At 40.2% G+C, this 14,751-nt stretch overlaps 1 protein-coding gene across 1 annotated transcript in view; it reads right to left on the reverse strand.

The window, feature by feature from the left end:
- Positions 1-3,929: 3,929 nt before the first annotated feature.
- Positions 3,930-14,751, reverse strand: part of LOC124601951 (kelch-like protein 18) — a 171,048-nt gene continuing 160,226 nt past the window's right edge. Inside the window, exon 10 of the mRNA XM_047136284.1 lies at positions 3,930-8,696. Coding sequence (XP_046992240.1) covers positions 8,480-8,696 — 217 coding nt within the window. The 3' untranslated portion in view covers positions 3,930-8,479. The remainder of the gene's footprint in view (positions 8,697-14,751) is intronic.

A 14,751-nucleotide genomic window follows, 5' to 3' on the forward strand; every position in this document is an offset into this window, starting at 1 on the left:
GTTCTGTATTGAAATACTGACTTGTATGGAATGCATTAAATAATGCACAATTAAAGAGGTACATGCAAACCTTTTTTGTCCATTTTGTAGTTTTTCTGTACATAGGATAACAACTCAAATATTGGTCTGCCCGATCCACTCCTTTCATGTATTTGATGTAGTCTAATACACATTCAGGTTTTTTTTTATTGTGTAATTGGTTTTTCTACGTTTTCTTTGAGTGTCAGTCAAAGTGGCATTATGTATTGTAGAGATCATTCATATCATTTTAGTTTTTGAAGCTGTCCATACCTGTACGAATACTTCGCCTTTCCGTTGATGACAAGCTTCAAACACACTGACTTTTGCGCACTTTAATTTTTCCAGAAATCCTCTATTTTATTGTATCATCCCACAAACTTGAATTTTCTTTTCAAGTAACTTTTATGCAAGTTCACACTCTTATAATAAGTATCCATGTAGAGGTGATAAGAAGATGTCAATAGTTCCATCACTGTTTGCTAAAGGCTGTCCGGGCCGGAATATATCTTGAGTGCGGAAATGTATCCCGTGCTCAAATCACACAACATCCGAATGAGTATGCCATATTTCATAATTTTCGACGGATTGTAAACCTTAAAATTTAATCATCCACGTCACAGTTTCGTTCCTTCATCAAATGAGATGTTTTAGCTTTGATTAAAAGTTCCTTTAAACTTTTGGAAAAATAATAAATTACGAATTGAACTTTGAAAAGCCAGGCGGCATTATCCGGTTTATTATTATTGTCGGAAAAATGTAGAACTGACAAAATTTGTCTGAATCGACTGCGGGACATCGTGTATCTCTAATTTTAGTGGCCATTAACAGTCTAGCAGCAGCTGTAGGGCCATCCGTCTCACCTTCTCTACATACAGATGACTTCTGCATTTCGTTCTGCTCCACAAGTACTGGTGTTGCTGAGCGGCGCCTACAGGGAGCCAACCAAAAAGGCGCAATCATGGGCTCTAGCCCACTGTTTCCAGTTTTCGGTTGCAAAGCTGTGTGTTATGCACTTCTGTTGGCATTGTACTGCTCATCTGGAACCAGAGCCACTGAGACATTTCAATTCTTAGGACTGGTTTTTGATACCCGATTGACTTGGCTTCCTCACCTTCGTCAGCTTATGCAGAAGTGCTGGCAGCATCTCAATGGCCTCTGCTGCCTGAGCAACACCAACTGAGGTGCAGATCACTCTAAGCTGCTGCAGCTTTACTTGTGGTTTAAGGGTTGGGCGGCGCCCTCAGTACTGCGTTTACTGGACCCAGTGGACCACTGTGGCGTTCGACTAGTGACAGGAGCTTTTAGGATGAGTCCGGTGACAAGCGTCCTGGTGGAGGCTGGAATCGCTCCATTGAAGGTTAGGCATGCACAACTGCTCGCCAGTTACATTGCTCATCTGAATTACCATCTCCTTTTTCCACCCACGGCGGTTCATCTCCTGCATCGACGGCCTGTGTCATGGCTTACAATTGCAGTTCACATCTGATCCCTTCTATCCGAACTGGAGTCCTTGCCTTTACCACCTATACTAGAGGTCCATTCAAGTACACCTCCATGGTGTACACCTAGGCTGTGGCTTTGCCTGGACCTTCCACATGGCCCTAAAGACTCAGTTAACCCCGCAGCTCTCTGCTGCCAATTCCTCTCACTTCTTGAAATATACCGAGGCCATGAAGTGGTTTACACTGATGGCTCGATGGCTGATGGTCACGTTGGCTTTGCGTATGTCGATGGAGGACATATTGAACTGCATTCCTTGCCCAATGGCTGCAATGTTTTCACTGCAGAGCTGGTGGCTATATCTCGCACTCTTGAGCACATCCATTCATGCCCTGGGGAGTCATTTCTTCTGTCTACTGACTCCTTGAGCAGCACATAAGCTATCAACCAGTGCTACCCTCATCATCCTTTGGTAGCGACCATCCAGGAGTCCATCTACGCCCTGGAACGGTCCAGTGATGTTTGTCTGGATCTCAGGTCACGTTGGAATCCCAGGCAACAAACTTGCTGACAGGCTGGCCAAACAGGCTACACATAAACCACTTATGGAGATCGGCATTCCAATAACTGACCTGCATTTGTTTTTACGCAGCAAGGTTTTTTGGCTTTGGGAGACAGAATGGCATAGTCTCTGTATGTACAACGATCTGCGGGCCATTAAGGAGGCTCCAAAAGTGTGAAAGTCCTCCATGCGGGCCTCTCGCAGGGGTTCTGTGTTTCTCTGCCGGCTCCGCATTGGCCACACTTGGGCAACCCATGGCTACCTCCTGTGCCGTTAAGACCCGCCTCAGTGTCGGTGCGCCCGGTTGACAGTGGCCGATATTCTGGTGCACTGTCCCACTTTGAGTCCCCTGTGACAAAATATTGGGTTGCCAGACTCGTTGCTGCTAATTTTATCTGACAGCGCCTCATTGGCTGATTTAGTTTTATGTTTTATTCGTGAGGGTGGGTTTTATCATTTGATCTAAGTTCTAGAACATGTCCTTTGTCCCTCTGTGTCCTCCACCCTAGTTCTTTTAGGGTGGAGGTTTTAATGTGTTGCAGAGTGGCTGGCTTCTCCATTTTATTCTCATGTTCAGCCAGCCATGGTAATCTGCTTTGTCATTTAATATCTTCTACCTGTTTCTTGCATTTCTTTCTCTTGTCCTCTTTTGTCCATTTAAGTGTTTGATGCCCTTCCATCATTCTTGTGGTTTTTCCTTTATTCCATTTTGTTTTGTAAGTCTCATTTTTTTATTCTCACCCATGTGGCATTGTTTTATTCAAAACAAGGGCCGATGACCTAACAGTTTGTTCCCTTCCCCCCTCTTTTAAACCAACCAACCTGAATAAAAAGCCAAACATCATTTGCGGAAGCTATTCACCATACTGGTGCAATGCCTCAAAGAAAAAAAGAAACTGCCACAGGGATCTTCTTCCTTTCCTGCAACCATCATTCACAATACCTCTCACTTCACTGTCTAGCCATGTAACTACTAGTTAACCCCCCTCTTCCCCCCCATACATTACAAACCACATTATCCTACTTAGAGATTTCCTTTCATGGATCCAGTATCTCAAATGGAGATCTACCTTCATAATCTATTTTAAACCTACAAATGAAAAGTTCCAGCACAACCACATGAAGAAACTTCTCCTTTCTCCTAAAGACATTCTTGTTAGATATTCCAAGAACTCTTGCACCTTACAGCATGATCTCCCAAACCTTCCTCTGAGTCATATCTGAAACCTCAGTCCTTAACCTTGCAGAGTCAAGTATAGCCATGATATGGATACAGACAGCTCTATCATCATCATCATCATCATCATCATCAGTGTCCTACTCCTCCTTAGGAAAGGTATACATGACAGAGGAACTACATCGATCCTTGACCACTGTGATATATTATACAAAACTGATCCTCATAATTCAAATTCTTTAAATTAAGAATGAATTGCAAAATACCCTAAGTCCTCTCACAAGGTTTCACTTCTGCTTCAACAGAACTACTTGATCTACAGAACCCTACGCGTATGTTCTAGCGGTTGTCTAAAATACAGAAAAGACAATCATCGTGACGGTCCCATTGTGGTAGTCTTTGAAGTACCAACCACATCCACCTCTGTTGTGTTATACTAACACCTCCAACTTATCTCCTGGAGCATCCCATCTTACAGCCAAGACAACTGCTTCCTAGAGCATCATAAATCCTTCCCCCACTGCCAGCCCCCCAACTGATATCTTCCATGTCATCAACTTGTCTATATCAACAAATCATACTGAATTTATTTTCTACAATCACTGAAATGTGTAAAAACGAAATATGAGTGAGCTACAACTACAACTACTACTACTAGATGTGAGTGCTTCAAGGTGGCAAACAGTGTAACTTTCATATGAAAGCAATTATTAACAGGAGAAAATAAAATTCATTTAATATTTTTATTTACATAAATATATTTACAATTCTGACAGCTTACAATACATTTGATTTGTCTTTCAATGTTTCCTCTTTCATATTCTTTCTTGTTTTTACAACAGAAAGCATTTTTTTTCAGTTCTAAGGTAAATAATTTTCTTACAATATTTAGTATGCTTCTTGATGAACAGGATAAAACAAATTTGTATTCCAATATTTAACATCAAAAGTGGTAAAAACAGATTGCACTTTTTAAGAACCATTCATATAATACAGTATTGAAACACTTGCATCCTTTCAAAGAAATGATCTTTTAGTTCACATCTGCTTCATGTACAGGGTAAATAATGTGCACTAACTAAAAATTACTGAAGCAGCTACTCACAGCCATGTTCTTAACATTACAGGAAATCATACAAAGAGTCTCAACATTACATTGCTAAACTACCCTCCTGAATCACAATAGTGGACATTCTTAGAAATAACAAATCCTCTTCCTACCAATAATTCTAGGTAAGACAAATGAAAAAATTATAATGACATCACATCAGCTCTATATCATACCAACTCCTCCAATTTTTTAAGGCCTGAATCACTGCCAGTTCCTTTACATGTTAATCATGTTATAAAGGAAGCACTACAATGCTAGTCAAGAAATGTCACTGGTTAAAGAAAAGAGCAGATGCAGAACGCACTAATTGCCATAACAAGAAATGGAGAGCACAGTTTCTCTTGAAGATGGAGCAATAAACTGTGGACAGAATCAAGCACTTACCAGTTTTCCATTTATGCCTCGGTAATTCCAGCCCAAAGTGCTCTGCACTTATGGGTATCTATAGCAGGTTACATAAAATGATGCTTTATGACTGTGACAGTCAGTGACTCAATAAGAGGCACAATATTTTCAAAAATTTCAGGTATGTTAAGGAAGGGAACGGAAGGAAAGAGCAACAAAATGTGTTCTTCTCATCCCTTCCAATGTCTGGAGTTCAAGATAAAAGTCAGTAAAAAGAAAACAAAGGAGTGCAGTTACTGCAGTATATCAGAGACGGTGTACAGAGAAAACTGCAATAAGTGCAAAAGCTTCAAAATCATGACAATACGCGAACCAGAAAATTAAAATTAAATATTACATTATGTTACCTTAAAAATTCTAACAATCAATAATTTATAAGTAACGTAAGGCTACTCAGCTGCCAACTGCCATCACATCATACATGCAAATAATGAACACAAGGGGATAATTAAATTATAGTTCAAGCATACAAGCATTACAACAGGAACTGACACATGACTCTAAACACAGTAACAGTGGAGTTATTTCTCAGTCGTACATTTCAAAATGACTTGCAGAATACAGAGCTGGGCATAGTTTAATGATACAGTTTGCTCACAAAGAGATGAATGAGGACTACCCACTTCTGAATTGGCAGAAATCGGTTGAGTTTGGCCTGCTCATGTTTCGTGTCCAGCCACAGCAATCTAATACAGAACCTTGCAAAGTGATTGTTGTGCTGTGTTGTATTACATACAAATTAATAGATTTTTTAAAGAGTGATTAGTGGTTCTTGGCCCATCATGAGCAGCACCAGATACTCTTTCCACTCCTCTGAAAAGGGGAAGGGACAGAACAGCAAAAATAAAGAGCTTCTGTCCAATCGCTTGGAGCATAAACTAACACATGAGCAGAAGTGTAGTGTTAGCACTGTGAGATGTAAGTGCGGCTTGTTCCCGCCACCCAACCCCTCTCCCTTGTCAGCCAATTGCTGGGAGTTGGTGGGTGGGGCTTGCTTCCCATGACCCCTCTCTCACCCCCCTCCCCCTCATAATTCATTCATCTCCTTGTGAACACACTATACACTTCAATCCAAATGGCTCCATGTTGCATAATAAAAACACAACATGTGAAAGGTTACAGATAAGAGCAGTATTATAGGTGCTGTACCCCTTGACATCCAGATTTCTTCTGACCTTGAAACTTTAATATTTAATATAATTGCGTGCTCAAAAATATTCAGAGGAATATGCAACTGAAAAGATTACTTTTCTCAGATATAGCCCATTATTATGGAATCAACATCAGAAATTCAACACACCTCTGGTGTGTTTGCTGAACCACTTTTATTTAGTTTTTCAACACTGTTTGCAAATGATGAAACTACAGATGGCTTTACAAATGATGGCAGTTGAGTTTAGGCTATTTCTGCACATCTCCTTCATGTATTCTCCAACAGCCAATGAACATACAGTGTTGTTCTGAGCACTCTGCTGTGAATGTCTAAGCAATGCAAGCATCAAATGTTACCGTAGTGAATTGTTTAGTGAATTTTTATTCCATTTGTTGCGAGCTGTCATTGCAGATGTTGGCAACAAGTGAGAAAGTCTGCATAAGTGAGAAAGTCTGCATAAGTGAGAAAGTCTGCATAAGTGAGAAAGTCTGCATAAGTGAGAAAGTCTGCATAAGTGAGAAAGTCTGCATAAGTGAGAAAGTCTGCATAAGTGAGAAAGTCTGCATAAGTGAGAAAGTCTGCATAAGTGAGAAAGTCTGCATAAGTGAGAAAGTCTGCATAAGTGAGAAAGTCTGCATAAGTGAGAAAGTCTGCATAAGTGAGAAAGTCTGCATAAGTGAGAAAGTCTGCATAAGTGAGAAAGTCTGCACGAGCAAGTGAGAGACATAATTTGCAAGATTCATGCTTTCTTCAAGTACAAAGCACGTGTATGCGAGTACTGCAAATGCTGTTTGGAACTGACAACACTGGAATACTCATCTGTGCCTTGACCTATGTGAACCGCCATCATTCATGAAACAAGGTTATAATTAAGAAGTGGTCACTTACGGAAACTGTTGTGATACTCAGAATTATTTGTGAAAAATTAGTTCTTGGAGCACTAACTGGCAGTTCATTCTTAATATTACTGGAAGGTAATGAAATATTTCTTCATTGCTTATGCAGGGCATCAAAGTTGAGCCACAATTCTTCAAATTTATGTGCATGACGACTGAAAAACCCTGGCCATGTGAACCCAGCAGTAGAGAAGTAGTTAAAAGGATTGTTTCATTTGGTGTGTACTAAGGAGAAGAAGCTTTTGTATGTAAGAAGCTTTAAAGAAAATTGAGAAGCCTCTACTTTAGCATCACTTACCAGCCTTAATGAACAAGATGAGTACAAAAACTAAAAGTTCAACGATGAGCCTGTACAACTAGTGCTCCATTTAATGTAAAGGTACAAAGATATTACAGAAATGTTCAATAAACTCCAAAGGAAGAATAAAACAAATCATAATACAAAAAGCAGTAAAAAGAGAGAAATTTGGGCATATACAGTTGCACACAGGCACTCCCACTGAGAGGGAGAGGTTGGAGGAGGGTATTAATTAATGCTATCAATAATTGTGACAGATTTCTCTTAACATACTCCTTAAGATGTGCTGTGGTAAGTGAATGTAATTGGGGTACTGAAATTTCTGTGATTGTAAGCGTAATGAGACAGCTGAGGAAATTCTGAATTGGAGAGGTTCATAAATGGCCAGTATTAGTGTTGATGATGACTAAATTCATGAGAGAGGAACAGTTTATCTCAGAACCACAGCTTATTATCAACACAGTGCTTCTGTTACTACCAGACAGATTGACTGTTATAAGACAACTGTATCAGACTGCTTGTACAGTTAGTTTGGCTTAATCCCATTAATGAAAATTACAAACAACAGATAATGGCATATTTTTATTTTTCATAATTGTTTGTATGTTTGCTTGTAAATGGTGGAACTGCAAACAGCAGAAGTTAATCAATTTTAGTAAAGAACAAGAGCCAAAATTTTCTTCTGGCCACAGCTTGAATCTGCAGGTCTTATGTCAATACATGAGAAATGATGCCACGTAACAGCATACTCTTCCAGAAAACTAAGTCAGGAAAGTCTGAGTTCCATATTAGCAGTGAATAGTAGCATAATTTACAACATTACCCTATAGCTTACCATTACAAAGAAATTAAATCATTTTAATGAATTTAATTCTGCAAACTATAATCCCATAATCAAGACCTCCTTTAGTACTATTAGTGTAGCAGTTAAAAAAACTGCTAAAAATTTACTATTAGAGTGGTTTTTATAGTTTTATCACAGTACCACTTAAAAGAAGAAAATATTAAGTAGATAATAATATGATCATTAAAAATGCAAACTTTGCATGGCAATAAGAATAACAACAAACATTTAAAAATAATCTCAATTTTTAATTGTTTCACATTCATTCTCTTGGCATATCAACCAATTAAATATGACAATCATATTCATTTTATCACTGGACTATTATTTCAGATATAGTTCTTAACAGTTTTGAAATCTGAGATCGTTCGCTGTGAAAGCAAATATCCATATCAGATCAAGAATGACATTTCTTTAAATATAGAACAAAAAATAAAATGCAACAAGAACATAAATTATTTACAAAAAAACAGTTATGAAACGTGTGTGATGAAATAAAAGTCAGCCAAGCCACAATCACCATCCACAATAAACATTTCAACAAATTAACTGTAAATTTTGACACTCAGCTGTCAGTCTTTACATATAGGTATGACACCCACACCGACTCCTCCTTCATGGGCACACATTGATGCTACAAATGACCATGAATCTGTATTTGGGTCATAGACTTCAACTGTAGATAAATTTGAAACACCATCGTATCCTCCAATTGCCCACAGCTTACCCATGTTCGCAACCAACGCAACTCGACTACGCATTACATTCATTGGTGCAACAAACTTCCACCTACAAAAAAAATCATGTTTCAACATAACACAAGAATGGTTTCTTCAAAGCAAATCAGTTTCCATGACATCAAAATAACATGGCAGACAAGAGATTACTGTATTAAAATGAAATCAATAATGTAATCAATGATGAACACATTTCATGTCTACGTACATGTAGTTTTATTATGTGACTTTCTCTCCAGCAATGCAGATCAAATTCAGTAAGTAAATAATCCTTTCAACAACAAAAGCATACCACACTACACTAAAATTGCACCATTAACAGCTGTGCGGGGAAACTGCACGGTTTGTGCAGCTCCCCCCTCCCCCTCTCTGTTGGAGGTTCGAGTCTCCCCTTGGGCATGGGTGTGTTTGTTGTCCTTAGTTTAAGTTAGATTAAGTAGTGTGTAAGCCTAGGGACCAATGACCCCAGCAATTTGGTTACATAGGAACTTAGCACAAAATTCCATAATTCCATGCACCATTAACAGAAACAATAACATATTACTAGCACACTTTGCAAAGACAGCAAATGAAGTATCAGGGGAAGGCTACAAACTCTTTACTATTGTAAATTTTGTTGATTCTTGAAAATATAACAACTCATTATTGATACAAAAATAGGTACTGGCTATGAGAAGATAAGAAACTACATTAGTTGTATACACTGCATTAGTTAACACCATGGAAATTACCCTTTCTAAGTCTTTTTAAATGATTTTTATAGGAAGAATAGGAAATAACATCTCTGAAAAACATTTCTGTGATTTTGTCATTTATTATGCGTTTAAAAGTCTCATTGACAAACAAGTTTCAAGATTTTTAATTGGTATTTCTTTCACCTCTCCTTTCTCATCTGATGTTCTGGAATGCTACTTTTCGGTAGACTTAATACTTTCTAAAGGTAGCATTCTGCAGATGCTTCTTCAGTAACAGAGTAAATGTAATTGTTGTGACTCGCCGATCTTTCAAAGTGCCGCCGTGTAGTTACGCGCGTCCTCTACATGCGGCGCTGTCTGCCAACCATCTGCAACAGCAGCGCCACCTAAGCGGCCAGCCAGGCATCGGCCGCTAGACTCGGACTCAGTTATAATTTGACTGTTAAAGTGTACACACGTCTTACTCGGTTTACTTTATCTGTGAATTTTATGAATTGCGTCTTCCTTGAAATATATTTGTTCAACTTGAAGTTATAACAATTATCGACGAGGTAGTGATTTTTCTTTTCCATCGTTGACCCACATGTTTCCATGGCTACTTTAGAGCAACTATTGCAAGGTCTCATAGAACAGCAAACGCTTCTCACAAATGGGATTTGTGATTTCGTCGCGGCATCAAACGCGGGGCGTCTCTTGTCATTGTCTCTACCTCCTTTTCCTCCTAACGACGAGACGGCAGAAGACTGGTCTGAGTACAAAAAACGTCTTTGACAGCACTGCTTGGCATCTCATGTTGTGGACGAACAAACATGTAAGTCTCTGTTCCTTTCTTGGATTTCACCTCAAATGTATCGGTTGTTGTCACAATTGGCTCCTTTGAAAGATCATGCGTCTTTGTCCTTTGCTGAAATGTGCTCACTTCTGTCCGTCTATTTTCAAAAGCAAATGCATGTGGTAGCCTCTGGTGTTGCCTTCTATCATTGACAAAAACAACCAAATCAATCCTATTGTGCTTGGGCTTCTGAACTTCACGGCCTCAGTAGAAAGTGTCAATTTGTTACTGAAGTTCACAAAGAATCCTACGCTGATTCCATGGTATGGGATGCTATTATCCGATCGGCGCCCAACAAAGAAGTTAGGCAATGTGCCCTTCAGTTGCCAAATCCGACTCTAGATGAAGTCCTCTCCATCGCTCAGTCTTTTGAAATTTCTCGCGCCGCTGGAGCGCAAACAGAGGCATGGGGCGACGTCGGGGAAATACAACCTGTGTACGATGTTGACAAAGCATGTGGCGTGTCCCCGCCGGCCAATGTGGCCGCAGTACACTCCCAAGCGCAGCCTCGGCCTAACTGTAAGCAAACCTCTAAGAAATTGCAGCAAAACCCACAGCGACTTCCTTCATATCCGCGGTGTTTTACAAAACATTCACGAGAAGATTGTCCACAACGTTGGGCCGTGTGCAAAAAAAGGGTCTGTGTCATCCATTTGCAAATCCGACTGCATACATGATGTTCATGAACATGACACTGATTCTGAGTCTGTGTTTTCTGTCAATTATACTTCTTCCCTTTCAGGGAAGTTATTCCTCAATGTCCAAATACTTGGTCGAGATGATCGCATTCAGGTGGATAATGGTTCTGCTTCCACTATCATCAATTCTCAGATGTATCTTCAGTTGAGTTCTCCAATCTTGTCACCTGTCACTAGCCAATTACAGACTTACAATAAACAGATTTCTCACTTGGGACAATTTGATGCTGGGGTATCTTACAAATCTGTCGTTCGCACTGTTCCCATATTTGTGGTCGACCATAGTAACATGGAGAATCTTTTTGGTTTTGATGCCTTTCGCGTTTTTGGGTTCTTCATAGATGACTCTGTCAATATCGTCTCTGATGCTATTCCTTATGCTCAATTGGATTCCTTGTCAACGACATTTTCGTCCCTTTTTTTCCTGGGTTAGGCCGTGAAAACGACTTTGAAGCTCATATCACGCTCAAACCCACTGCTCGGCCTAAGTTTTTTCGGGCTCAGCCCATTCCTGTGGCCATTCGTGATCAGGTCAAATGGGAGCTGGATCGTCTCACTGCTTCAGGGATCTTGCTTCCTGTCACTTCCAGTGAGTGGTCCTCTCGTGTCGTCGTCGTTGCTAAGCCAAATGGTGATATTCGTCTCTGTGACGATTTCAAAGCCACTGTAAATGCTCAATGCCTTATCGACACTTACCCTATGCCTCAACTTGAAGAATTGTTCACTAAACTTGCTGGAGGCCAGTATTTTTCTAAACTTGACCTGTCAGAAGCGTATCATCAACTTCCTCTCGACGCTGCTTCCCGGCAGTTTCTGGTCCATACGAGAAGCCTCCTCCTCGAGACTTTACGGCCAGTCAAACAACACCTATGGACGTTAGCAATCTACAGGCCACCTCCATCAAGATCTGTGCAAAAACTTCAAAGGGGGGAAAAGTGTTGTGACTCGCTGATCTTTCAAAGTGCCGCCGCGCAGTTACGCGTGTCCTCTACATGCGACGCTGTCTGCCAGCCATGCAGCAGCAGCAGCGCCACCTCAGCGGCGAGCCAGGCAGCGGCCGCTAGACTCGGACTCAGTTATGATTTGACTGTTAAAGTGTACACACGTCTTACTCTGTTAACTTGATCTGTGACTTTCATGTATTGCATCTTCCTTGAAATATATTTGTTCAACTTGAGGTTATAACAGTAATCACTTATCACACACACGATTAATGTGTGGCATATAGATCATATGAAATACCATACACTTCACTTGCTTTTCAGTTACTGCTCTTTTTCTACTTGAAGTATATCCACTTGACAAAAAGAACACATGCATCAATGTCATTACGTGCTGCTGGTGGGTGCAATGGAAATGGAGTGTACGTTGTGTGTGTGTGTGTGTGTGTGTGTGTGTGTGTGTGTGTGTGTGGGCGCACGCGTGCGCTGAGTTCCACATATCAATCAGCTACAAGTAAGTGTTGCCTTTCCTAATTTTTGTTAGTATCCATCTTTTATTTTCCAGTATTGCAAACTTCTTATTGCTATGCACACAACAGCTAGCACTAACTAATTTATTCCAAAATGCTGTCCATAAAAAGAGGATTCTTTTGGGACTCATACCTCCGGTTCTGCCGGTGACAAAGTTAGGGTCAAGTGTTTTGGATGGTCCTTGCGCTAGGGGTCATTTGTATATCCAACAGAAGGCTCATTTTAGGTCACTATCCTACAGTACAGGATAAAAGTATGAATATTATACACTTCCTTCTGCTTAGGCAAATGAAGGAAATCAGTTGGTAATTTTTGCATTCAATGTGACCTACGGTGGGCCTTAAGTGGCTTATGGAGGTACCAGTAGTTCATGGGTGGTTCTCAACCCTCCCCCCCCCCCCCCCCCCCCACCCCTCTGGGGGGAAAAAATCTATCAAAATCAAACTGCAGATTCCTTGATACCTATGCACAGCAAATGGCTGAAATTTCTGTGATATATTCCCAAGATCCCAATCTCGAACATCCTTGAAAATTTTCTTGATATCTTTATCAGGTTCCAAGATACAGAGGTTAAAAGCTACCTTACATGTACATCTAAAATACACACATAAAATCCAGTGAGAGGCAAAATTGAAACAATAAGTAACGAGAGCAAACTGCTCAGATTTGAACAGTATGTTCTCCGGGGATTTAAGTAGAAGTTCCATCTTCCCATTTTCAAAAATCGTTATTGGTTCATGTGCAGTTCCTTAGAAAACCCAAAAAAGCTTTTTCTACCATTTTTTCATACCAACACCAAGTTGCGGATTTCAAGATGGCTATGTGCAGCAAATGGCTGAAACTTTTCCAATACATTCCCAAAATCTCTGATTTCGAACAACCTTTAATATTTTCTTGATATCTTTATCCGTTTCCAAGCTACAGAGGTTCAAAGTTATTCTGCTTGTACATGTAAACTCTGATGTGAGGTGAAAACAAAGTTTATGAGGTGACATAGCATGGAGAAATATGCTGTAAAGTGTCTCCGCTGCCATCCAAAGGATTCTGAGAAGGACTTACTGTAGTACTGAAACACAAGCAAAATTTTTGTGCCTGTAAAATCCAGACTGAGGTGTAAAAGTGGTTTTGCGTTATTTCAGTTTATATAAGTAAACTATCACAAATTTAATAATCCTTGAAGTTCTATCCATATGAATGACATGCCCTGCTATGGCAGGGAAAAGAAGGGAACTAACAGAAAAATGCTCCTATTGGAGCACAAAAAAGACTAATATGCTCTTGTTTAAAAAGACTCTTGACTGGAAAGTGGGGTACATCATATTCTACCATTTTTAGCATCTTTAAAAATATTTCCAAAAATTTAGCATGCTAACATATTCGTGCTTTTTTTTCTGCTCAGAGAGGAGGAGACATTTTTGTGCTCAGAGAGGAGACAGTGGCAGTGGGGAAGAGATGGTCAAGTAATAAGTACTGGAAGATCAACAATGTAAGGCAAAGATAAATTACTCTTACCATAAATATGACATGTTAAGTTGCAGAAAGGCACAACTAGAGGACACTTACATGTCATCTTTCGTCCATAGCCCTCATCAGAAAAAGACACCCACACACATGTACTCGCACAAGCAAGCACACCTCACGCACACATGACTGCCACCTCTGGCAGCTTGGATCAGAATGCCAATGGCAGTCATGTGTGCACATGTGGTGTGCTTGCTTGTGGAGAGAGAGAGAGAGAGAGAGAGAGAGAGAGAGAGAGAGAGAGAGTTTTTCTGACGAAGGTTGTGACTGAAAGCTAATGTGTGTGTGTCTTTTAGTTGTACCTGTCTCCATTTTAACTTATCATCTTTACTGTAAGTGGCAATCTATGTATTCCTTACACCGCTGATATTCCAGCATGGAAGTTAGTAGAACAGTGGTTATGGTATAGAAAGAGTGAAAGAGACATGGGCAGTATGATAGGAGGAGAGGGACACAGTGGCAGTGGAACATAGCTGACAGTGATAGGAAAAGAGCAAAGAAGACAGTAACAATGAGAGAGAAATAAATAGAAGGAGAAAGTGGAAGTGGGTGAAACCCAGCGATAATGAGAGACTGAGTCTATGACAATGACAATAAGGAAGAGAGAGTTAGTGACAATGAGAAGATAATGCAGCATGGGAAGGAGTGAATGAGATAGTAGCAGTATGAGAAAGCAAGGGGAGCCAGGGGCGACAGTGAGAAGAGACAGTAGCAGTAGTACTAGAAGTAGTAGGTCAGAATGAAGGAGATTGTGACTGAGAGACATAAGACAGTGACAGAGACACACAAAGAGAAAATGACAATGAGTTGGGTTGAATGAGTGAATGAGGATGGGCAAGTGGGAGTGGCTGGGTAGGTATGAGCGAATCACAGCAACGGAGAGAGTTAC

This window comes from Schistocerca americana, chromosome 1, assembly GCF_021461395.2.
Source record: "Schistocerca americana isolate TAMUIC-IGC-003095 chromosome 1, iqSchAmer2.1, whole genome shotgun sequence".
Classification (NCBI taxonomy): Eukaryota; Metazoa; Arthropoda; class Insecta; order Orthoptera; family Acrididae; genus Schistocerca; species Schistocerca americana.